This window comes from Prionailurus bengalensis, chromosome B3, assembly GCF_016509475.1.
Source record: "Prionailurus bengalensis isolate Pbe53 chromosome B3, Fcat_Pben_1.1_paternal_pri, whole genome shotgun sequence".
In the NCBI taxonomy this organism is placed as follows: domain Eukaryota; kingdom Metazoa; phylum Chordata; class Mammalia; order Carnivora; family Felidae; genus Prionailurus; species Prionailurus bengalensis.
This window is the reverse complement of record NC_057355.1, coordinates 45436414-45463413: the sequence shown is the minus strand read 5'-3', so window position 1 is coordinate 45463413 and position 27000 is coordinate 45436414. Positions and strand designations below refer to the sequence as shown.

Below are 27000 nucleotides of genomic sequence, written 5' to 3'. Positions count from 1 at the left end.
CATGGAGCTTGAACCCATGACCCTGAGATCTACCAAATGAACCAGCCATGTGCCCCCACAATACAGCCTTCATATAAATTTAGAGCTAGAATTCACATTACCCAAGCAGCTTGAAGAAAACCACAGTGGACAGTTTAATCTTAGAATGATCCTGTTTTGGTGGTGGCTTAAGAAGCTGGAAGAAACAGATGTAAATACCCAGTCCTGAAGGCTTCCCAGATCTTCCCAGAACAGATCAAGTTCTCAGGAGCATGAATGTATAATCAAAAATCGTAAAACAATACAAACAAAAAAGTCACACATGTGATAGAGTCAGGAGAAACAGAGAAAAGAGGAATTTGATGTCCAAATACTGCATATATAGGAATTATTGGATAAAATATACATGTACGTACATACATTTGTATGTGATGTATATGTATGTGTGAGTATACACACACACACACGCACACACACACATTTTGAAAGTATCACTAAGGAATGAGAGATAATTAAAAATGATCAGTCAGAATTGAAAACAACGAAATAGAACTTCTAGAAAATATAATAATCAAAAATAAAAGCTGTAACCTGTAGCCCTACCTGACTGGGGAGCCTGCATAGTGACCCCAGGTGACCTTGGAGCCCCCCTACATTACCTGGCTGTGGAGCCCAGCTTACAGCCTTGCTTAGCAAGTGGAGCCCAGACTGCTCCCACTTATTTGTTGAGCACTGCCTGTAGCCTTGCCCAAGCAGAGAACCCAGCCAGTAACCCCTCCCCCAAACAGAAGCCCAGACAATGATTCTGCCTGATCTCAAAACCCAGCCACCAGCTTCACCCAACTGTGAGGTATAGCAGCTGGCACCACCTGACCAGGAAGCCTGGCCAGGAACCTCACTCAACAGTGTGGTACAACCAGCAGCCTGCCCAGTCCTGGAGCAAGCCTGAGGCCCTGTCTGATGATGAAGCCAGCTGAACTTGGAGGCTAGCCAGTAGTAACACTTGGCTGGGAAGCATAGCTTGGGGGTCCCACTTGATTGGGTGCAATTGTGGAGCCCAGCCTGCAGCCCTTAATCATGGAGTCCAAATAGCAGCAAACTGCCCAGCCAGCGAACACAGTCTGAGACCTCAGCCGGCCAGAGGTAATTGCCCAGTGCAGTTAGTGGCTCTGTTTGATCGTGCAGTCTAGCCCAGCAGCCCCACTTGGCCAGGGTGCCCAGCCAGCGGCCCTGCTTGAATGTAGAGCCCAGCTTGTAGGCCCATCTGACTGGGGAGCCCAGCCAGCTGTTCCTCCCATCCCCTGACCTCAGAGCATAGGCAGAAGCCCTGCCCAACTAGAAACCTAACAGACATGTACAGAACTTTCCATCCAACAGTAGCAGAATACAAATTTCTCTTAAGTGCAAACAGAGTATTCTCCAGGATAGATCATATGTTAGGTTACAAAACAAGTCTTAATAAATTAAAGAAGATCAAAATCATATCAAGTACCTTTTCTGACCACAATAACATGAAACTAGAAATCAATAATAGGAGGAAAATTGGAAAATTCACAAATATATGGAAATTAAACCACACATTCCTGAACAACAGATGGGCCAACGAAGATCAAAAGGGAAATTTAGAAAATCTTTAAATAAATGAAAATGGAAACACAAAGTATCAAAAATTATGGAATGCAGCCAAAGCAGTTTTATGAGGAAAGTTTACAATACTAAATGCCTACATTAAGAAAACAGAAAGATCTTGAATAAACAACCTACCTTTGTATCTCAAGGAATATGAGATACTCTTGAAATATATGAGATATCTTGAAAGATATGTTCTTTCTTTTAGAAAAAGAAGAACAAACAAAGCATAAAGACAGCAGAAGGAAGGAAATAATAAAGATTGGACCAAAAATAAATAGAATCTAGAAAACAATAGAAAAACAACGTAAGGGGCATCTGGGTGGCACAGTAGGTTAAGTGTCTGTCTCTTGATTTCGGCTCAGGTCATGATCTCACAGTTTGTGAGTTCAAGCCCTGCATTGGGCTCTGCACTGATGGTGCAGAACCTGCTTGGGATTCTGTCTCCCTCTCTCTGCCCCTCCCTAGTTTGTGCGTGCTGTCTCTCTCAAAATAAGTAAATAAACTTTTAAAAATGTTTAATAAAAAGAAAGAAAAACAATGGGAAAAATTAATGAAACTAATTGTTGGGGATTTTTTGAAAGATAAACCACATTGACAAAACTTTAGGTAGACTAACCAAGAAAAAAAAGAAAGAACACTCAAATAAATAAAATTATGAATGAAATAGGAGTCATTATAACTGGTACCACAGAAATACAAAGAATCATAAGAGATTATTATAAACCATTAAATGCCAACAAATTCAATAACCCCCACCCCAAACCCCATTCTCAAACCCCTCCAAAGATTAAAGAGGAGGGAACACTTCCAAAATCATTTTATGAATCCAGCATCACCCAGATACCAAAGACAGGCCAACATCCCTGATAAACATAGATGTAAAAATTCTTAACAAAATGGTAGCAAACCAAATGCAACAGCAAGTTTAAAGGATCATACACCATGAGGGAATGGGATTTATCCCTGGGATGCAAGGATGGTTCAATATATGCAAATTAATAAATGTGATACACCACATTAACAGAATGAAGGATAAAAAAATCATATGATTATCTCAGTATGGAAAAAAGCATTTGACAAAATTTGATACCTTTTTCTTGATACGGACTCAACAAATTGGGTATAAAATGAATGTATCTCAACATAATAAAGGTCATATATGACAAACCCACAGCTAACATCTACTCAGCAGTAAAAAGCTGAAAGTTTCTCCTCTAAAATCAGGAACAAGGTGGGGGTGTTTACTCTCCCCACTTCTATTCAACACAGTGTTGGAGGTCCTGGCCAGGGCACTTAGGCAAGAAAAAGGAATAAAAGCACTCCAAATTAGAAAAAAAGAAGTAAATCTATTCCTCTTTGCAGATGGTATGATCTTATATGGAGAAACTCTAAAGACTACATCAGAATACTGCTAGAATAAGTGAAGGCATTAAGCTGCAGCCTCTGTGGTCAGTCTTCCTGGTCAGGCAGGGCTGTAGGCTGAGCTCCACAGCTGGGAGGGGCTGCTGGCTTGCGTTTCCTGCCCAGGAAGCTTTTTTAATAGTGGCAAGACCCGGGCAGTTGTGATCCATTGCCCGATCTGGTCATATGGCCATACCTAGCTGCGAGAGAGGCTGGAAAATGTAGTCTCTGGCCAGGCAGCCATGTACCCAGTTCACATTTGAGGATTTCTTTCTTTCTTTTTTTTTAAATAATTTTTTATTATTTTATTTTATTTGAGAGAGAGAGTGAGCAGGGGAGAGGGACAGTGGGGGTGGGGGGGACAGGGAGAGAGAGAGAGAGAGAGGAGAGAGAGAGAGAGAGAGAGAAATATGAATCTCAAGCAGGCTCCATGCTCAGCACGGAGCACGACATGGGGCTTGATACCACGACTCCGGGATCATGACCTGAGCTGAAATCAAGAGCCAAATGCTCAACTGGTTGAGCCACCCAGGTGCGCCTCTTTGAGGATTTCTTAATAGGAAAGAAGAGGAAAACATGTAGCAGATAATTTAGGGGCTTCTACCACAGTGTCCATTTTATTATTACTATTATTTAAGTCATATGTTCTCTTCTGCTTTTATTCTATTTCATAATAAAACTAATACAAAAATAATGAGGAGATAGCAAGTGTGGAGTGTAATTTTAATGTATTTGGAAAGGACAAGGACTGGAGGAATGGAGGTTAGGGTTTTTTTCTTTCAGTTTTCTTTCAGGAAATATCTGTATCCGGCAAGAGCAATTTGGAGAACATTTGAGAGAAGGGGCGCCAGGCTCCAGTCCTGGGAGATAACAGGGAGAGGGAGGAAGAGCCCAGGAAAAGACAGGAGACTGGAAGGGTGCCAAGATACTGTGTCCTCTGAGCCAGGAGCACTGGGGGCCTTCTGAAGGCAAAGATGAGCACCGGGCATGGCTGTGTGTCACTGTGTGACACCTCAACACCCACACCATCAGCTCTACACCAGTAGGAGTGTTAGCAGGTGCTTATCTGTTGTGTCATCCTTCCTGGCACCCCATCCCCAATTTAGTGCTAAGGACAATTCTAAGGGAAGGTAAGCTTGTAATTCCAAGGGAGCCGAGGTGAATGCTGACATATTTGTGAGAAATTTGATAGCCAGAGACTGAGGTTATATGATGTAATTCAAAAATTTTTTTTACATCTAACTTACTAACTTTCTTATTTTAGATTTAAAGGTACGATTGAGGAGCTCAGTAATGAGATTTTATCTGCACGGAATTGGTTGCAACAGGAACAAGAACGGATAGAGAAAGAACTTTTACAGAAAATCGATCAGCTTTCCTTGGTTGTTAAGGAAAACAGTGTAGGTATTGGTGTTTAGCACAATATAGTGAAATTATTCAGTGGGGGCCTGCAAAGTTTATGAATAATCCCTTGCAACTTAGTATTGACTTACGTAGCACCACATTAAGTTGTTCGGTTGTTTCTTGCCTTAAAATCCTTTCTTTGTACTCGTTATAAAGAGAGCACTTGGACTTGTTTTGGTTAATAAAGGCTAAATAGAAAATTTTAGTACTTTCAGCTAAGATGAATTTAAGTCAAGGCCTTAGTGAACCAAATTGTCCACCTGCATTTCTAAATAAAACTAACAGCTGCGAACTTCATCCTATTTGGTTTAATTTCTTCGTCTGGAAAACACGACGTTGGCCACGTTTCTCCCACTAGGCCCTGCCATCACACTACAACCACAGTATGCACACTCACGGTGCAACACGTCAACAAAATCTACTGTTTTCTTCTCCATTTTCCTTCTCTTTTTAGCCCATTCTCCCATAGAACTAAGGTTTGCAGAACTGCCCCATAAAACCATCAAGAAAGCCTTGCATGTAGAGTCTTCAAAGTCTGTAGGCTCTGAAACTGGTATTTGGCAGGCAAATCTTTTTGTGTTTTGGTCGTTTAGCCTGACCCTCTTCCTCTCCCTTCTCTTCTCTTGCACTGCTTCCTCCTATTGGACTTTGATGGAGCAGAAGCATCCGGTGTAGTCTGCATCTCTGACTCTGCTGGCTCTCAGTGTTGATCCGCTGGATTGCAGACCACATTGTATAACATCAAGAGAGCTAGGTCATGCAATAGCTGACTGAAAGCTCAGTGTTTGTAGTCTTGGCCTCCAAGGCTCACCTGCAGATTCAGGTTCCCACAAAAACCAAGCACGCTGGAAAGAAAAGGAAAGACAATATTTAATATATCAAATACTTCTTTAAGTGTTCTCCCATATATTATCAGATCTACTGATTGATTTGCTTAATTTCATACTACTACATTTGTAGGCTTCTGTGTCTTTGGATCATTGTTTATTTTTACACATGGATTGGTTAATAACTAATAGCAAACCTCAGGATAACGGTGGCTTTGATAGATGGCATCTTATTTCTCTTTCACATAAAAGATGTCTGGGTGTAGGGAGTGCAGCGCTGATGTGGTAGCTTATCAGTCCTCAGCAGCCTAGGATTCTTCTGGCTTACCTCTGCCAATTCTAGAGAGTGACCCTTGTTCTCATAGTTCAAGATGATGGCTAGTGCTCAACCTATTACGTCTGAATTGCAGGAACAGAAGGAAAAAGGAAGGGATGAGGCTATGTCTCAGCTGCCTTTTAGCTCTTCCTAGAAGCTGCCACATACATCTTGTTGGCCAGAACTTAATCTTATGGCCACACTAAACTCAGGGGACTATATAAAATGTAGCCTTAATTCTGGGTGAGCTTACACCGTGCTGAAAATTGGGGGTCTGTTAAGGAAACAGGGGAGAACGGATGTTTGAGTGAGCAACAAGCCACCTTTGCGATTCTGTTCCCTGCAGATTGTTGTTAAATGATACTAGGACTGATGCGAGTGCAGTACAGACTTTCCTTTTGGAATAATCAGGTGCAATTCTTATCACGGATCTCAGGGAGCCAGTGAAAGGGACATGGAGAAGAAGCTGAGCCAGATGTCAGCCAGACTTGACAAAATAGAAGAGAGTCAGAAGAAGAATATGGAGGTACAGAGAACAAAACAGGAAGAGGAGAAGGTTCATGGGCGCATCAACAAGCTGGAGTTACAGATGAATGAGGACATGAAGGAAATGAAGGCAGAAGTTGACGCTGGTAGGCCAAAAAGAAAACAGCTCTCATGGTTTATTTTCACTATGATCTGAAAACCAGTTAATGCAACTACTGTGACCCCGGCTGATGGTAATAACGGTAAAATGTCCTTAGGTGATTTTCTGAGTAGCTGTGCTGTAGTGAACTAAAATGTTCTGTCACTTCCAAGTACATGGAAAGCCACTGTGATGGACAGGCAAACCAACCAAAATTGCTCAGCTTGCAAATGTGCATTTTCTTTTCTTTCTTTCTTTCTTTCTTTCTTTCTTTCTTTCTTTCTTTCTTTCTTTCTTTCTTTCTTTCTTTCTCTCTCTCTCTCTCTCTCTCTCTCTTTCTTTCTTTCTTTCTTTTTTTAACATTTGTTCATTTTTGAGAGACACAGAGAGACAGAATGTGAGCAGGGGAGGGGCAGAGAGAGAGGGAGACATAGAATCTGAAGCAGGCCCCAGGCTCCGAGCTGTCAGCACGGAGCCTGACGCGCAGCTCACACTCACGGACTGTGAGATCATGACCTGACCTGAAGTCAGACGCTTAACCGACTGAGCCACCCAGGCGTCCCTTGTGTGCGTTTTCTTTAATGCCATCTGAGGGCTGTTTTCTGGTTATAGCCACTGTCGGTGTGTCTCAGAAATAAACACATATCTTTGCGGGACTTTTGAAGGCTTCTTTTATTACAGCTGGCAGTATGCTACCACAGCAGTGAATGATTTTCTTCTGCTCACAAGTCAACAGGGCCCATTAATTCACACTTATTCGGAAGAAACTGTTAAAGCTATATTCCACGTCTGAAGTATTATTGCATATAAAAGAGGGGCTAGACTTAGTTACTCTGTGAATTCAGGAATACAGACCTGGAACCAGTAAGTGAATTGGAAGTTACCTGAAGACAGATTTTAACTTAACACAGGGCAGAAATATCCTCAGGTAATGGGTTCTTTTTAAAAAGACACTGGTGGCTTGTGAGCCTGAGAGTTCTTTGCTGTTGAAAGTATTCAAGTGGAAGCTGGTTGGGTGCGATTGGGAAAAACAAGACAGTCTTACAATGTGACTAGGGGGACTACATTATCTCCCAGCTGCCTCCAATTCCATGATTCCATAATTTTCCCCTGCGGAATCGTTCTAGTTTGGCCACATGGTAATAAAAGTAGTTAATTATCCCAAGAATAGTTTTTGTTGTTACCACCAGAAGTTTTATTATTTTTTTTAAGTAGAAATCACAAATAAATTTATGAATTCAAGAACTTGTGAAGATAAAAATGAATTTTCTTTCTTTGTCTTTGGGGCTATTAGAATATGGTATTTGAATATTTCATCAGTGATTTTTTATGTTTATTTATTTATTTTAAGAGTGAGAGGGGCGCCTGGGTGGCGCAGTCGGTTAAGCGTCCGACTTCAGCCAGGTCACGATCTCACGGTCCATGAGTTCGAGCCCCGCGTCGGGATCTGGGCTGATGGCTCAGAGCCTGGAGCCTGTTTCCGATTCTGTGTCTCCCTCTCTCTCTGCCCCTCCCCCGTTCATGCTCTGTCTCTCTCTGTCCCAAAAATAAAAAAAAATAAAAAATAAAAAAGTTAAAAAAAAAGAGTGAGAGAAAGCATGAGTGCAGGAGGGGAAAGAGGGAGACTCTCAAGCAGGCTCTGTGCTGTCAGCGCAGAGCCCGACATGGGGCTCAAACTCACGAACTGTGAGATCATGACCTGAGCCAAAACCAAGAGTCAGATGCTTAACCAACTGAGCCACCCAGGCACCCCTCATCAGTGTTTACCTTTGAATCATTCTCTGGGTGGGTTTGTTATTGTATATTCAACATGCCACTGAGGTTGTTAAGATTTAGTAACTACTACTAAGAAAGGTATATGAGCTTTTTAAAAATAAAAATATTTACTTTTTCTTATTCTAAAAACAATATGTTTCTTAATGGAAAATAAGAAAGTGCAAAATATTTTTTTAAATACTCATAACTTCTCTCACTCAGCTGTCATCTTTATATAAATCTTTCTATACATATGTGATATATATATGTGCTTTTTCAAATGGAAGCTCATGCTGATTTGTAACCTACTCTTTCATATGTTGTATCTTTCTAATAAGAACATTTTAAAAATAAGTAATATTTATTCCTTATATGACATTAATTGTAATATAGAGAACACTTTTTGAGAAAATTCTAAATTTACTAATAAAACAGGAGCTGTTAAACATTTATCGTAAAAACCCACATAAATATAGAATAGTATGAAATGTGTTTTTGATGGAGAATTTTTTTCTTTTTTTTGCTTTTTCTTTTGAAATTATTTCAAATTTAGAAAATCAGTAAGAGTAGCCCAAAAACTCTATATAACCAGTTGTTAACATTTTGGAAATTTGCTTAATCTTATTGTGTGATATGAGTGTGTGTGTGTGTGTGTGTGTAAATATAATTTTTTTCCCTAAATAATTTGGGACTAAGTTGCAGAAGTCATGATGCCTTTTTGCTCCTGTATTATTTCATTCTATATATCCTAAGAACAAGGACATTCTCTTAAATAACTATAATATAGTGTAATATGTTGTAGATTTTTTCAATATTCAGTTTTCAACTTTAATCATTGTTTCCTTTATAGAAGACCTTCCCTGGTCTAAGTTCTATTCCAGAATCATACAGCATAGTTAGTTATCATTTTTCTGTATTTACTGTCTTGTAGTGGATCAGTTTCTCAGTGATGTTGACATCATTAAAGAATACAGGCCAGTATTTTGTGGAATGTCAGTTTGAATCTGTTTGCTTCCTCTTAATTAGATTCAGGTTGTGCATTTTATTATTTATTTATTTATGTATGTATGTATGTGCATTTTAAAAAATGTTTATTTTTTTATTTTGAGAGAGAGAGTGTGTGTGCACATGCACGCAAGTGGGAAAAAGGCAGAGAGAGAGGGAGAGAATCCCAAGCTCAACCCCATGAACCATTAGATCTGAGCTGAAATCGGGAGTTGGATAGTTAACCATCTCAGCCACCGAGGTGCCCCTCAGGGTGTGCATTTTGGACAGATGATGCCACAGAAGCGGTGTGTCCTTCACTTTTCAGGGAACCTTATCAGGGGTACCTGGTGTTGGTTTCTCCCGGCATTGGTGACATTAGCTTTGATCCCTTGGTTATAGCAGTATCTGCCAGGTTTCTCCACTGTAATAGTTCCTTTCCCCCTTTGTAATTAAAAAGTAACCTGTAAGGGGGCGCCTGGGTGGCTCAGTCGGTTAAGCGTCCGACTTCAGCTCAGGTCACGATCTCGCGGTCCGTGAGTTCGAGCCCCGTGTCGGGCTCTGGGCTGATGGCTCAGAGCCTGGAGCCTGTTTCCGATTCTGTGTCTCCCTCTCTCTCTGCCCCTCCCCCATTCATGCTCTGTCTCTGTCCCAAAAATAAATAAACGTTAAAAAAAAAATTTAAAAAATAAAAATAAAAAAAAAGTAACCTGTAGGGAGATACTCCCAAGCTATGTAACTGTCTTGTTTCCTATCAAACTTTTACTTCATTAGTTTTAGCATCTGTTAATAGCTTTTGCCCAAATCAACTATTACTATATGCTGTAGAACTTGACACACATTGTTTTTTAATATTAACTCTTGTGAAATTTACCTCTTCTTAAAGGGTTTACAGCCATCTATGAAAGTATAGGATCCCTCAGGCAAGTTCTTGAAGCCAAGATGAAGTTGGACAAGGACCAGCTGCAGAAGCAAATCCAACAGATGCAGAAGCCAGAAGGTCCCATGTGAAGGGGGCTGGGACAAGGACCTCAAACGTGGTTTTGCTCATGGGGCTAGAGCTAGATACCTGTGTAGCCAGGCTGTCACTGCATTCGGGATTGTTCTACTCATGGCGTGCATGTGCCAAGAAATGTGTTTTCATGGGTCTAAGCGTTTACCTTGAGTCTCAAAAACACTTTTTTTAAAAGTATGAAATACAACTTTTACCACTTTATTCCACTTCTCTAAATTCACTGGAATATCCTCCCCGCCCCTGGATTTTGAAAGGCTTTTATCCCCTTCATTTTATGAATGAAAAGACTTAACTTTCCTTCAATGTTTGACGCTCTAGCCAAGACTTTACTATTTTGAAAAATGTCATGGTGATTTTTTTAAAATTAAGAAACTAATGAATTATCACAGGAATGTGTTTCTCCTTCCCCTAAATTAAGAGAATGTCCTGGTAGATTAGAATTCAACCTTTTAGTCCATATTTGGATTTTATGATTGTTATCTGTGCATTTCTTATAAGGTTATCTTCTTGTAAATCTTCTGTCTTTTGTAGAGACAAGGGATTTAACATTTGGAAACCCCCTTCATCATTTACATGATGAAAAAAGCTTAAAAATTGATAACTGCCATATACATTGCAGATTAAAATGGAAACTTAAGACAATTATCTAGATAATGCAAGGCACAATATCTACAGTGACCACCTAATTAAGCCAGATTTTAATATTGAAAACTTTTTTCAACTATCCACAGCCTGTATAGTGATAGCCATATATTTAATAATGGAATGGTGGTTGATAGTCTGTTTATTGCACAATTAATCGTTTGTTAATCATAATAGGATGTGAGAATTTTTCAGGCTTTATGATCTCTCTAAATGTTTCCAAAATTGGCACAAAGTGCTAAGGTTTATATACACTTATTGTAACTGTATTCTTGTGCCTTGGTTTTACCACGTCAATGCACTGTATCCTATAAAAGTTTTACAGACAAAATAGAAGGCATGATAATACATCAGAATTATGATGTAAAAATGGGATCCTTTGTAATTTTTAAATGTTCTGAAAATTTTATCACTGTTAAGACATTAGTCATTCAGTATTATTAATGGAATAGAAATTCATACTTTTGTATGGACAGAGAATCAAATTGATATTGCATTTATAACACTGTCAAGAACCTTTCATTTTGAGCAGCTTTGTAGAGGATGGGTATTTTATTTTCAATCTCCGTATTTGACTAGTCATTGAAAATTGGTGCCAGTGAAGTTGTTGACCCGTGGATGTAAAACCTGATGGTGAGACACACACTGTCCTAAACTGTGAGGGTACCCAGGAAAAGGAAGACCATTCTTGAAAATTTAAAAAAAAAAAAAATTGTGTTTTGTTGTTTGCCAAGGACTCAGGAAAATTAAAGCATTTTCTATTTTTAGGATAACTCATAAATGAATTATATAACTGGCTATTACTGTTTACCCATATAAAATATGCTGCTACACTACACAGTATTTTACCTTCTTTGGCTTGACAAAAAAATGTTTTTTTAATTAGACCTGAGGAATCATCTAAGGAATGTGTCATCCAACACGTATTTCCTTATTTTGTCACAAATCTTTGCATCTCTCTCTATAGGAAGACTATTTCCACTTGACAATGAAAAAAAAAAGGTTAGTGCTCATTTGCAACCAGACAGTGAATTTCTTTCTGTGATAGAATAACCACATTTAGTACAGTTTCCCCTGTTTACGCACAAGCCACAGCACAGAGAATCACGCGTCCTCCGGTGTCTCTCTCCTCTGCGGTCTCTGAGGAGGAAGAGTCAGCACATGTGACACTTGGGAAGAGGGACGGGGGGCCAGCTGGACTCGGGTTGTGGGGTGACGTGAGCAGGCGACGGTTGGATGTCCGCTGGAATTGCTTGGGTGCTCCTGATGCTGCCAAGCTCAGGCCATGAGCTCCAGCAGGGTCCCCCACCCTGGCCACATGTTGGAATCACCCGCGGAGTTCAAAAAGCTATTGATGCCTGGGCTGCCCCCCTAGACCAATTAAGCCAGAACCTCTGGGAGGAGGGAGGCAGACATCAGTAAGGTGTCAAAGGCCCCCTGGTGATTCAAAGGCTGCTGAGGTTGTAAGCCACTGAGCTACAGCGTGCTCTTATGACCAAAGTTTAAATGAGGATCAGCTTCCGTGTTCTTTCCTTTACCAGAAATTTGCAATAAAAAGAATAAAATTTCCAAATAAATGTGGTGTATGATTTTTAAACTTAAAAGTTTTTTTAGAGTGAGGCAACCTACTGGGAACTGGAAAGTCACGGGGAGCTGCTCCGTCTGTGGGTCTTCAAGGCTGGAATAATGCCAGCTGGCAGTTCCTACTGTGCACGTGTGCCTGTGCCGTGAACTTGGTGTGTGTTCACTCAGTTCATTATGGTGATGAGTTAAGGACTACTCACTTCCCCATTTTACAGATGAGAAAAATGGGTCACCTAAAGGTTGGGCAACTTGCCCCAAGTCCCGCAGCTGGTAAGTGGGATCCTCGATTCAAACCAGGCAACCTCCTTCCACTCTCTGGGCACCTAACAAGTACACCACTGTCCCACCTCTAAAGATACAGCCTTGCTTCCCACATAGCTGACTTGCCAGCCCACCGACAACAGCCCCATCTCTACATGACCTTACAGCTCCACCATCCGAGGCCCTTTGCTCTTTAATGCCCTAGTTCCAAGCACCCGAGAGAGGCACCTTACTAGCTTCACTTGGGTCCACTAGCTTCCTCTGGTTTATCAGTGGAAGCAACGGAGGCGGGGCCATTTGGTGCCATAGGACGGTAGGGTCCCAGACACTTCGTCCCCTGTGCTTGGGCCGTCCTAGGCAGTGGACTGTGGTTCTGTGCATTGGGAGATGAGTTATGTTAGGTGGCTTTCAGCTATTCAGCCTGGAAAAAAAAAAACCCACAAACCACTCATGACATCCTGGAAACTCAATGATAACTATACGGGGTTCTGTCACTGCCCTCTTCTCACTGTGTGACCTTGGGCAGTTCTCTTCACCTTTCTGGATCTCAGTTTTCTCATCTGCAGAGTGGAGATTATAATTATATAAAAGAAGTGGCTCACTTATTATTTTTGAAATGCTGAAGTAGTTAATGCAAAATTGGGTATTAAGTGGTGAAATATGGGATGTTGGCGGGGAGATGGTGGTGGTGGGACATAGCAGGTAAATGGAGGGTCCATGTGTTGGTTGAGAGCATCCCATTACCTGCTGGGATCATTTATGGGAAGTGACTCTAACCTCCAAAGATAAGTGATATCCCGCCTGAAACACAGAAGAGCAGCTTGGATGCAGAGATAAGTAGACAGGACCAGACTGGGTCAGTCCCTGAATCTGGGGAAGCGCTGGGCAGAACCACAGGCTAGTTAGTCTCATCCTTGGGGCAGGCATGACTTCTCCAGGACTCAGCCTGGGAGGAGCCACATCCACTGAGGGGCCAGTGTTGAGAGGGCTGGGAAGGTGGGGTAAGACCCAGAAGGTGACAACAACTCAAGTGTACATTGATGAATGAATAAGCAAATGTGGTATATACCTACAATGGCATACTATGCAGCCATAACAAGAAATTCTGACACATTAACAGCATGGATGAATCTTGAGGAGGTTTTGTTGAGTGAAATAAGCAAGTCACAAAAGGACAAACCTTGTAGATTTCCACTTGGATGAGGTACATGGAAGAGTCCAATTCATAGAAACAGAGTAGCCTGATAGCTGCCAGGGGCTCAGGGGTGGGGTGGGGAATGGGGAGCCAGTACCAAATGGGTCCAGAGTTTGAGTTGGAGAAAATGAAAAACTTCTCAGATGGATGGTGGTGATGGTTGCAAACAATGTGAATGTACTCAATGACACAGAACTGTACATTTAAAAATGGTTAAATTACTAAAATGTACACATATCTTATCACAACAAAAAATAGGAAGTGGATTCCTAAGCCCTCCAGTTGAGCCTTCAGGTGAGACTGCAGCCCTGGCAGCTTTAATGCAACCTCATGAGAGATGTTAAACCAGAGGTTACCCAGCTAAGCCATGTCCACACGTCGGACCCACAGATGCCGCGAGATGATAAATTTTTGTTGTTTTAAATTGCTACGTTTTGGGTTAATTTGTTATATGCAGCCATAGATCACTGATGCACTGGCACTGTGTAATCTTGACAGAGCTATTTTGTGGAACTGCTCATTGCTTGTGCTACAAATTACATGTTTACATATATAATCTCATACACTTTCTGAGCAAGACGTGATCTTTAAAAACTTATACTGAATGGCATATATACTTTATCCCATTTAATCTTTGTAATTACCCTACTTGGTGTGTACTATTATTTCCATTTTGTGGATGGAGCAGAGAGGGAGGTTAAATATTGACTAATATTGCAGTTGACTCTTGACCAACACAGATTTGAACTACGCAATCCACTTACATGTGGATTTTTTAATACAGTACAGTACTGTAAATGTATTTTCTCTTCTTTATGGTTTTCTTAATAAAATTTTTTTTCTAGCACACTTGGTTGTAAGAATACAGTATATAATACATATAACTTGCAAAATATGTGTTACTTGACTATGTTATCGGTAAGGCTTCTGTCAACAGTAGGCTATTCGTAGTTAAGTTTTGGGGAAGTCAAAAGTTATACGCAGACTTCTGACTGTGTAGAGGAGGTGGGGGAGGGTTGTCAATGTCCCTAATCCCCTACATTGTTCAAGGGTCAACTGTATATAGAAGTTGAAAATGAAACAAAGGACATTGAGCTAATTGATGGAGGAGCAGGGATTTCAATCCATACCTGTCTTCTAAGTCTAGGCTGCCATTTTGCTTCAAGAAAGCCCATACCTACATATAAGGTGATTTGTTCAATATCTAACAATTGTTTGGAATGAGAATACTGTCTAGCTTGGTTGTCCTCAAAGTATCCCCAGACCAGAAGCATCAGCCTCACCTGGGAACTGTTAGAAATGTAAGCTCTCAGCTCCATCCCAGACCTCCTGAATCAGAAACTCTGAGATGGGCTCAGCAACCTGCTTTAATAAGTCCTGCTAATGATTCTAATGCAAGTTAAATTTGAGACTCACTGATACAGAACTGTCCTGTAATGCACTAGTCCTTAGCCCATTTACATTTAAATATACATTAATCAGAATTAAATACATTTAACAATTTAGTTCCTTGGTTGCGCTGGCCACATTTCAAATGCTCAATAGCCACCTGTGGTGAGTGGTTGCGGTATTGTCCCATGCAGACGTAGAACATTTCTGTTATTGCAAAAAGTTGTATCAGACAGCCCTGGTCTAGAGTAGTAAGTTCCTTGCTCTTTCAACTGACCACTCTGTCCAAATTCTGTACCTTCATCTGTCAGCCTAGAATGGGATTTGGACCCAGAACTTTCCTTCTGTCTCATCTGTACAATTTTTTTTTTAGTTTATTTATTTATTTTGAGAGAGAGAGAGAAGAGGGGAGGGGCAGAGGGACAGACAGAGAGAGAATCCCAAGCAGAGAATCTGCACTGACAGCGCAGAGCCCAATGCAGGGTTCAATCTCACCAACCATGAGATCATGACCTGAGCTGAAACCAAGAGTTTGGACACTTGCCCAACTGAGCCACCCAGGTGCCCCTCATCTCTACAATCTTATGTCAGTTGTCCCTATTAGAGATCATTTCGCAGGTCTTTATTTATAAGGTTTTGTCCCACTTGCTGGTTCTGATCAGTAGATGCTACTGCTGGGGGTGTTGTATAGAGAAGGACAGGGAGGCTGGTGTGAGACTCAAGGGGAAGAGCCAAAGTATGTCAGCCAAGGGGCGGGGCTGTGTGGTAGGTTTGTACCCGGACATTTAAGGCATGTGCCTGGCAAGGGGATGTCAGCCAGGGGACTGTTGAGTGATGCAGAGGCTCCCTAGAGAGAGGGACCCATGTCTCTAGGGGATTAGGGTGAGGCGAAGTGAGGCATTCACCTTGGAAATTTTTAATATATATTTTTTAATTTTTTAACGTTTATTTAGTTTTGAGAGACAGAGACAGAGTGCGAACAGGGGAGGGACAGAGAGAGGAAGACACAGAATGTGAAGCAGGCTCCGGGCTCCGAGCTGTCAGCACAAAGCCCAATCGCAGGGCTTGAACCCACAAACTGTGAGATCATGACCTGAACTGAAGTCAGGCTCTTAACCAATTCAGCCACTCAGGCTCCCTTCACCTTGGAAAATTCTAAGGGACAGCAAAAACTTTAATCAAGATAATGTGTTAATGAGGACTTTAAGACACAGAACAGATGAACATAAGGGAAGGTAAGCAAAAAATAATATAAAAACAGGGAGGGGAAAAACATAAGAGACTCTTAAATATGGAGAATAAACAGAGAGTTACTGGAGGGGTTGTGGGAGGGGGGATGGGCTAAATGGGTAAGGAGCATTAAGGAATCTACTCCAGAAATCAATGCTGCACTATATGCTAACTAATTTGGATGTAAATTAAAAAAAAAAAATGATAATGTGTTAACACAGTATTTTTATTTATTTTTTTTTTAATTTTTTTTTTTTCAACGTTTTATTTTTATTTTTGGGACAGAGAGAGACAGAGCATGAACGGGGGAGGGGCAGAGAGAGAGGGAGACACAGAATCGGAAACAGGCTCCAGGCTCTGAGCCATCAGCCCAGAGCCTGACGTGGGGCTCGAACTCCCGGACCGTGAGATCGTGACCTGGCTGAAGTCGGAGGCTCAACCGACTGCGCCACCCAGGCGCCCCAACACAGTATTTTTAAAGATCAAAATTAATGCCAAAAATGCACGATGAGCAACATTTCAAACCTGAAAGACTATATTCAACCACATTGCCCAGAGCCATTTTGGAACTGACGCAAAACAGAAAACTCTGCTCCCCTAAATACATGTTGCATGTAATTTAAAATTTTTGACATTTTGTTTATTGCGGACTTTGTTGTTGTTTATGTAGATTTTTAGAAACATTGTACTAACATTTATCTTGATGACAGGATTCTGACTGCTCCTTACATTTACCATTTGAAGAGTGTGCCTTACTCACCTCACCCTAATCGCTGCCCTGCCTAGGTGTCTGGAAAGTTGGAGCTAAATTCAGCACTCAGTTACCATAATTAGTTTATCTCCTGCGTGTCTGATTGCTTTAGATAGTCTCTGGTCTGTTTTTATCCCTAATTGCCACGCTTTGTTTCATTTTCAGACCTGTGACTTAATTCTTCCTGGAACCAGGTTGGGCCACACATTATGAAGAGATCTGACTCTTCTTTGAGACTCGAGGAAGAATGGCAGGGGAGTGGGGAATCTCTCCTGCCACCGGGCCAGCCCTGGGGATTTGCTGTCCTTTGCTGCCCCTGTGTGGTCACTGGAAACTCGGAGGAAATCTGGTTCAGTAGGAAGAACCACAACCAAGGAATGCCTCAGTGGGAAGGCCCTTGGAGATCACTGACCTCAATTCCCTCATTTTCTGGAACAGGAAACAGAGTGCCAGAGAAGTTACAAGTGGGTTTGTAGGGGAGTAAGTAGTGTGCTAGTGGGATAGGCTGTAACCATAATAGTGATTTAGTACCTACTCTGCACTGGCTGGGCCATGGCAGTGGATAAAACGGACCAAAATTTCTGCCTCCATGGAGTTTTCATTCTAGCATGAGGTAGAGGTGGGGAGAGAAAATAAGCAAACAAGGAAATACCAGTATGTCAGATGATCATAAGAGCTTTGGGGGAAGATACAGCGGGTCCTGAGGGAGGGGAGTGCCAGGAGGGGAGCTACACGTGGAAACAGGATGGCAGGGAAAGGCTTGCTGCGAAGCAAAGACCTGATGAAGATAAGAGGGAGCCAGGCAGTGGAAGAATTTCATACCCGGTGGAATAAGTTACCTACATCTTATTGCTAGCAGATAAAACTATGTATAATTCAAGCATGCAGTGTCCATCCAGTGGCTAACTCTTTGTTCTTCCAGGTACAGGTTAGTAGGGGCTTTCTGCTGCTATAACCTCTGAACATCTCACCGTCCCCTCTTGCCTTCTCATTTCCACACTTTGGGTGACCAATTCCCTGTATTAAATTTCCTGTTTGAAATATTTGGTGAGGGCTCTGCTTTCCTGAATGGCCCCAAGCAAGGAGAGCCAATTTTATCTGTGATTATCATGGTTTCTCCACACCTGTGCCTGGATCTGTGCGGCTCCTTGCAAGTTCCCGGCTTGGGCTCTCCGATAAACCAATACCACCTCTACTACTGGCTAACGTTTTTTGAGTGTGTGCTATCACCGATCCCCACATCTACCAAGAAGCGCCAGGCTGAGCCGCCCCTTTGTCCTTGCCCCAGGCTCCTCCTGGTCCGTTAGCAACTCCCAGGCCCTCAGTTGGGCCCTCCAGAATCTGGCCAGGATACTAGTGGCTCAGGAAAACGTCCAGGAGTTCTAGCATCAATGTTAAGAACAGCAACTAACCATTGCTGAGCACTTCTGTGGTGCTGGGGCCACGCTAAGAACTGTATATGCTTTTTGTCATTTAATGCAACCCTCACCGTGACTTTAGGAGGTAGGTACTATCTCGGCTCCACTGTGCACACAAAGAAATGAGGCACAGAGAAATTAGGTAACTTTTCTGAGATGACGCAGCTAGTAAGTATTGGAATCAGAATTCGAATCGGGATCTACCTGATTCCAGAATAGAGCTCCTAACCACTACTCTGTGTTGCCTCAAAAGGAGTTAGCATTACGGATGGTTGTCTAGAGCAAAGAGGACCTCAGGCCACGACCGGAGGAGCTAAAGATGACAGCATGTCCTTGCCCTTCTCTGGCAAAAGTCTCAAGGGTAGGCCTACACTTTAAATTTTCTTTTAATGTTTATTTACTTTTGAGAAAGAGACAGAGTGTGAGTGGAAGAGGTAAAGAAAGAGGGAGACACAGAATCTGAAGCGGGCCCCAGGCGCTGAGCTGTCAGTATGGAGCCCAACACAGGGCTCGAACTCATGAACCATAGGATCATACCCTGATCTGAAGTCAGACACTTGCCGATGAAGCCACCCAGGTGCCCCATACGCTTTAAGTGCTCTCTGGCAGGGTTCACAACACTGGCTGCACATTGCAATCACCTGGGGAGCTTTAAAACTGCTGATGCCTGAATCCCATCCTCTGATATCATTGGTCTGGGGTGCTGCTGGGTCATGGGATTGTTTGCCAATTTTCCAGGTGATTCTAATATGCAGCCACGGTTGCCAGCTTGTTTTTCTAACTTTCAAGGGGATACTATAAACCTGTGGATCTTGTTAAAATGCAGATTCTGATTCAGGACATCTGGATGGGGCCCAAGAGTCACGCTTCTTTTTCTTTTTTTAAAGTTGTATTTATTTATTTTGAGAGAGACAGCATGTGTTGGGGAGGGCCGGAGACAGAAGGGAAGGGAGAGAATCCCAAGAAGGCTCTGCACCTTCCTCAGCGCAGAGCCCAACGCGGGCTGGATCCCACAGACGGTGAGATCATGACCTGAGCTGAAACCAAGAATCAGACGCTTCAGCCGACTGAGCCACCCAGGTTGCCCTGAGAGTCATGTTTCTAACAAGAGGTGATTCTAAGGAGAAAGTCCATCCCAAGTGGAAGTCTTACTAGTCAAAGTGGTGGCCAGCAGCATCAGTATCATCTGAAGCTTGTTAGAAACTTGGACTCCTTGGGCCCCACCCAGACCTGAGAGGGAAGGAGAAGAGCCCAGGTGATTTTTATGCACCTTAGGGTGTGAAAAGCTCAGTGAGCCCAGTGCATATGTAAAGGAGTGCAGGTAGGGTGGTCAGGGGATTCAAAACTGAGCATCCAAGCAGCATGGATAGATTGGAGATGTTTAGCCAGAAGAAGAACAAGAAGGAGGCAGGTAAGTGTCTTGACCCTCGGATGGCTACTCCAAGGAAGAGGGAGGGGGCTGGCTTTCTGTGTCCCAAAGAATAAGCCGGGCACTCAGGAGGACTCCTTCCTGAACAGTGTGGTGGCTGGTCCCTCTGGGCTATCTTTGTTGTCAAGGAGGACACGCTCCCCTAATTACAGTAGAGGGATTCAGGCGTCACAAAGAGTCTGTGACTTGTAAGCTCTTTTGTTATTCTGAAATTTAGCGGCTGTACAGTTGAAGTGGCAAAAATGTCGGGTCACCTGGGAACATAGCACCTGTGGAGCTGAGATGGAACGTATTTTGAGGTCAGGACGAGTACATAGTCTTGGATTGAAAGACATAATATGGGGAGATGCCCACAAACAGGAGACCTATATGTTACACAAAGCTATATGGGAGGAGTTTTGGGAGCCCATGAGTCTGGACATGCAACCCCGAAATTCTCAGGTTCCAAAGTTCCCTTGGGTGTCACGCTGTAATCTGATAGGAGGTAATAAGGTGTGACCAGGCAACCGATGGGCTATGAGGGGCAAGAAAGCCAGGGCTGAGGCTGAGAATGGGAATGGGAGTGGGGTTGGGGGAGGGTGTTTATCCTGCACCAAGCAGACAGGAGGGGTTTGGATTTGGGTGTCCTCGTGCTGGTCCTTCAGGCAGAAACAGTTCTGGTAAGGGCAGGGGGAAAAGTAACACCTTGACTTCCTTGCATGGAAGGACTAGGGTCCAATTATGTCAAGCAAGGTACGCTGGTTGTGAGGATGTATACTTGGGAATTTAGGGGAAACTGAATGGACTCCACCCAGGGAGGACTCAGATGGAGAGATCTGGGCCCCAGGTGGCTCCACAGGTAGGCAGCATGACTTTCTAGATTGTCCTTCTCGAGCTTCCTTTTGCACAATTCCCTTCCTGTGTACGTGTATGTGTCTTCAATGTCAGTTGGTTCCCCAGACTCTTTGCAGCTTCCTCCACGCTGCAGCATGTCCAGACTCTCTGTCTAGGGCCCGTGGCCTCATGACTGGCTCTCCTAGACCAGATGGAGGCCTGGGGCAGGTCCTATCCTTGTAACCTGAACTCTTCTCTTCCACAAAGGAATGTGCTTTTTTTTTTTTTTTTTTTTTTGGTCTTTCTTGAAACACAAAGCCCTCTTAGGCGATCTTGCATTTTATTTGGTAGAGCAAGACATTCAGAGTAACAGTTAGGCTGGGTTTCTAGGAGCCAGTTCTTGTGAGAGCTTAGGTGGGCTGGTCCTCCGGAGCTTTCCTTGCCCCCCATCATGGAGGGTTGCCTAGGGCATTCTCCCTTTTCTGTGTTTTGGGGGGTAAGGGACATGTGTGGAGGGGTGTGAGCACTGGGGGCAGATTTCTCGGGCCTTACTCCTCATCAGGGGAGCTTCAGACCCTTTACCCAGGACCTGGAAAAGGCAAGTCAGATGGAAAAGCAGTCTGGGACCTTGCATTGGTTTTCCTATTTTGGGGGAACTGAGGGGAGGCAAAAGGAGCTAACATAGATTGAGTGAATCCCTAGTATGAACTGTGCTATGTTCCTATTATCTTTTAATCCTCTGAAAACTCCCAATTTAGAGGTGAGACCCTGGCTCCCAGAGGAACCAGTTTGGCTCTCAGTTACCCACCCAGTGAGAGGCAGAGTTGGGGTGTTGGGAGGTCTCCTCCACTTGGTACTGGTGCCCTCACAGAGCTTTGGGCCCTTGTGGGGGGCACTTCCTGTTCAGGTGCTTTACTGCTGGGATACAAGGAAATAGATACTCCCTTTCGGACCAGACAAAAGCGTTATTGTTCTCTAGGACCATAGCCCATGCAGAGTTCTCTGGCCTGGGTTCTCTGGCTTTTAATTGTTTTTTGAGCTGGTTCTTCTAATCCCAGGAAGCCAATCTTTGATTTCAGTTACTTTCCAGTTTGTTTTACTGCTCATTTGTCTTGGAGGGCTCACCGGGAAGTAATTGTGCTCAAAGCAAAGTGTTTGAAAGGGTGTGTGTGTGTGTGTGTGTGTGAGTGATGCATGCCTGAGAAGAAAGTTCTATTGTACCTGCCTGTTGAATATTTTCCAGCCAACAATTACTTGGTGTAGCTCTGCTCCAGGCGATGTGAGTCCCCTTCAGGTGAATCAGACTGGCTTCCTCAGCTCCCCTCTGAAGGGGAGGAGCCCCTGCCTCTTCAGGGACCATTCCCACGTCTCCCCCCAACTGATCACACCACTGCTGTTTGCCAGGGATGCAACCACAGCGTTCAGAAAATAATCCTATCTATAGGGAACTTCTTGAAGAATCGACAATTACTGTTTTTCTAAGTCAGGGGATGATTGTAATAGTCTGTGAGCTGATCTCCAGCAGATCCGAGTAGTCCTAATACTTTGTCAGGTGATGTCACTTCTCCCCTTAAAACCCGCCGATGGCCTCCTCTCAAGTACCTAGAATGATCTAACAGGTCCTGTATTCTCTTCTCTCCCTTTAGAGCTTCTTAGCTCACCCGTGCTTTTTGCTCTGTTCCCATTAGCTTGGGTGCTGGTCCTCCAAGGCAAGTGCCTCTCTACCTCAGGGCCTTTGAACTTGCTGTTCCCCTAGATAGCTCCAGCTTCCTCACTTGTCCTTAAATAAATGCAATCTTTGTCTGGACTTTCCTGGTAATCCCGTATATTTTTCCTTTGATAAACCACATATTATCTATTTTTCTGTTCATTCCCACAAGGATTTAAGCTTCCTGAGGCAGGATGGGTTGTTTGCTTACTTGCAGAGAATAGTGCCAAACGATAAAAGGTACTGAAAAATATCTACTGAAGGAGTAAATGAGTGACCGAGTCTCTAAGGCAATGCTTTCAGGGCCAGTTAGGCAACATAAGTGTATAAGCTACTGGAAGAAGAATAGAGAGTGGGGAAATGAGGCAGTGTGCCCCTCCTAAAGGCATTAAATTTAAAACAACAGCAATAACAATCACAAAACAGTCCCAGCTACACCAAGCCTATCTCCAGGTTTCAAATTTAAGAGTGGGTATGCTACATTAGCAGATGTCTGGAGCCCAGACATCCTAGAATTGCTATCAACAAGTGGCTCTTTGGAGCGATGCCCGTGGTTCTTGTGGAATCTTCTAAGTATTTCTGTGAAGCTATAGTTTGGTCCATTCTAAAGACCTCATTCATTCATTACATACCTGTAAAACTGTTCTGACTGGCAGGTAGGTGTTTCTCAAGCCATTTTATTTTTTGAAGCAGACCCTAGAATTTGTGTTACTCTTATTTTGTGAGCTTTTTTTCTTCCAGTTAGCAAATTTAGAATTGGATTTATAACCTTATTAAAGGGATGTAAGTCTTGCTGCTATGCCTTGTGTATTTGCTGCCTCGTATGACCTGTCCTTTCTATTACTTCACTGCTTCCTCCTCATTCCTAACTTTTAAAGTATATTATATATTTATTGTAGTTCTTTTTAGGATAAGTATGGGTGTAAGGAAAGGAAATGAAGGGGTACCTGGGTGGCTCAGTCAGTTGAGTATCCAAGTCTTGATTTCAGATCAGGTTATGATCTCAAAGTTGATGAGATTGAGCCCTGTACTGGGCTCGGCACGATCGTGCTGAGTCTGCTTGAGATTCTCTCTCTCACTCCCTCTCTTTCTGCCCCTCTTTCCCTCCTCTACTCAGGAGTGCGTGCATGTTCTCTCTCTCTTTCAAAATAAATGTTTAAGACAAGAAATGACATGAACATGAACTTAGGCTTCCTTGAATTAAACACCTCTAGAAGAAAGAAGATAGTTTCTTTTCCTCCCACCCCAACCAGCACCCTCCAATTCCTAGGTGTCAGTTCTGTGACAGTCATTAGAGAGGGGGAGAGAAATACATTCGGGATCTAAGAGGAAATAAGCTACAGAGGAGGTTTGGAAAGAGGTGGTGAGAGCAGGGCAGAACTCCTCCCTGAGGCAGAATGAAATTGCTCTTGAGGCACTAGATTCCCTCTCTTCATACAGAAGATCAGACCTCAAGCACTACAAAGCTCATCCCACACTTAGCTGGCCAAACATCAGCCACTACGTACAGGTGTGTCAAAAGAAGTGTGGCCTCTCCTGTTGGGCCGTCCAGGGTGTCTGAGGGTCCTTTCTCCTCAGCTTTGGGCCCTTGCGGTTTGCCCATGACTCAGGTAAGCATGGGGTCCTGCCCAGCAGTGATCAACTACACTACCTCAGTAGGACAGGCCCTCCGACACTGCCCTTCTCCAAGACTTCATATTTGTGCTCTCAACAGCTAAAACCACATGCCTGAGCCTCAGGCTGAATGAGCACAGCTGTGAAGCTGCCAGCACCCCTAACATTGGGGAAGGAACTGCAGTGGAGTTAGCAGAGAGGCAATAACCACTTCTAATCGGATTCCCTCGACCCAGGGAATGTCTTCATGTCTCACAGCCTCGATAACCGGCAAGTGCATTTACCATGAGAGCATAGAGTCCCTGTTTAACTTTGCTCGCTTTATGCTAATATCCATTCTAATACCTATATTAATTATGTGTTCACTTGTTGGAAGAGTGTTTTCCCATCTTCCCCTGGGAAGGCTGTAATCCTACACTTTGCCTGACAGCTAGAAGCCTTTTATGACAAATAGTGACGGTATGATTCCTGTCTACCTATAAACTCTTGTCGGTTTAAGGGAATGATTCTCTCTCTGAGTCTCTTGCTGCTTTCATCACACACAACACCCCCTTTAATACTAAAACGCACCTTCAAAAAGTGGGTGGCCTACCTCATGTGCGGCTATGAGCAAACAGTCAAGAAAGAAGTCTTAAAAACCTTTACCATGCAAAAAGGTGCTTTTTTTTTTTTTTGTAGCACAGGGACAGGACCCAGGGGCAAGAAGAGCTGCACTGGGATTGTGAGGGGTGACTATATACTTAGTTAGCCGGGGTCAGGGATAGTGTAAGTCTCCAAGGAACTTGGAAGCAAGGCTTCTAGGACGTTGGGGGGCTAGCTGCTGTTAAGGCTGTTGACTACTGTCGAATAAAACGTAAGTCTTGAGCCTCTTGAGATGTTTATCAGCAAGCCGTAAGTTTGAAAGATGATTGCTAACCTATATTTCATCAGAGGGAAGTAACCCTACCCAGAGCAAAGCTATAGTGGTAAAACATTAAAGGATGCCCTTGAAGGAGCTGGAGGAATGTTAGAATCTCTACAAGCCACAAGGAAGTCTGGCCTTTGTTCCTTTTTGTCCACCATGCTCCACCCTGAATAACTTTGACCCTCAAATCTTGAAGGTTGCTGCGGCTGAGAGCTCTTACCTTCTGTAACTTCCTGCTGCCTTGGGACATAGGCCCATACCTATGGGTCAAAGTTGATTGGTTGAGTCATGAAAGGCCGAAAGGCTGAGGCAGCTGTATCTGGGACTGATAACATGTGGGGGTCTCTTGAGCAGAAAGGAACACCTGTGTGAACGAAGCAACGGCACTGTAGGAGCGTCAGCACCAGGCACAAAGGCCTCAAATGCCTCCGAAAACAGCAAAACATGAAAATAAAAAGAGAGGGGCACCTGGCTGGCTCAGTCAGAAGACTGTGACTCTTGATCTTGGGGTCATGAGTTGGAGCCCCACACTGGGTGCAGGCGTTACTTCAAAATAATAAAAAGTTCTTTTCATGAGTCTCCTTGAAGACAAAACACATTTTGCAAGAACATCAGAACAATAACTGTAAATGACAAAAGACTCAAAAAAATGGCCACAGTTAACATCTGATGGGAGAAAAAAAAATCTGATAAGAGTTATTACAGTAGAGCTGGCAAGGAAATCTAGTCATTTCTGTGACACAACCATTCAATAGTCAGAATATCAAGTGATGGCTTTATACTAGGACCCATCAAACTTTAGGAATTTTATCTGTTTTCCAGAACAGAGCATTTACACATACAATACAACCGGAGGCTTATTTGACAGTGTTTTCCAAGTAACATACAAAATAAGTCTAATTTGTCAAAAAAATTTCATTTACAAACCAAATCTCTGAAGTGTGTTAAAATCCTCAGTTTTAAAGCACATGCCTAAGTAGGATTATAGATCATCATAAGATAAAAATGATTTAATGAAGGAAACAAGATCCCAAAGGTGAATGGGTCATATTAAACGTTTAATTACATTTATTAGAATTTTAATGCTTAGTTTTCAGTAGAGACTAAGGGTTTTTTTAAAATTATTATTTAAATATTTTTGAGAGAGAGAAAGAGACAGAGCACAAGCAGGGGAGGGGCAGAGAGAGAGAGGGAGACACAGAATTTGAAGCAGGCTCCAGGCTCCGAGCTGTCAGCACAGAACCTGACGCGGGGCTTGAACCCACAAACCGTGAGATTATGACCTGAGCCGATGTAGGATGCTTAACTGACCCACTCAGATGCTCCGAGCCTAAAGTTTCTAAAGAGTAACCAATTGTGAACTGTTACACCAGAATTTAGATTGACTAACTTAAAACTTTATAATTTCTAAAAACTGGTTTTTTCATAGTACAGTGGAAACACAAAGCATGTATCCTCCGCTTCTCTGCAATGGGAAACCAAAAGCAGATAAGCTTTTTATATTTAGTAATTAGTGTTTTAGTATCCTCTCATTTGGAAAAGACTTAGATATCCAATGAATCCAATCTAGCCCATCATTTAAGTAAAACTTGAAAGTTTCAGGCCACCAAAGATTTTGAAAGCTGTTTTAACAATTATCCATTAAATTTTGAGACAGACAAAATTAACCATCACTTGAAGCCATCTTTTGTTGACAAATTGCAAGAGCTATCCAAAGCCAGTTTGACCATCAGTAAACCTTGGTAGAATAGAAGTTTTATATTGTTGACAACTCCACAGACCTGTCCATCTTAATAAAACTGACAAGCCCCAAAAATAAAAATCTACAAATTCTAATTAGCTTTCATACAGAATATGCTGCACCTATGTCTGCTTAAAAGTGAATCAGTTTGTTCCCCATTGTCCATTTTTGCCTGGGGGACCAATGGAGAAATCTGAAATGGGTGGTTTAGGCCCGGGAAGGGATAATCTTTGCTCCTTGATTGCTCCTTGTAGGAGGAGGAGGAGCTGATGGTGTTGGAGTCCCAAAGATGATATAGGAGCTGGTGATGCAGGCCACACCCTTAGTGGTGCAGAAACGGGGCAGGGGTGGGGCTAAGGTGCTGCCAGCAAGTCTGGAGGTAG

At 42.9% G+C, this 27000-nt stretch overlaps 1 protein-coding gene across 2 annotated transcripts in view; it reads left to right on the top strand.

Moving 5' to 3' along the window:
- FAM81A (family with sequence similarity 81 member A) overlaps positions 1-14469 on the top strand; it is a 79147-nt gene extending 64678 nt beyond the window's left edge. For both annotated transcript variants that reach the window (XM_043555305.1, XM_043555304.1), the window contains exons 7-9: positions 4277-4412; positions 5996-6191; positions 9810-14469. In XM_043555305.1, the coding sequence (XP_043411240.1) occupies positions 4277-4412; positions 5996-6191; positions 9810-9934 (457 nt within the window). In that variant the 3' untranslated portion in view covers positions 9935-14469. The remainder of the gene's footprint in view (positions 1-4276; positions 4413-5995; positions 6192-9809) is intronic.
- The last annotated feature ends 12531 nt before the right edge of the window (positions 14470-27000 follow it).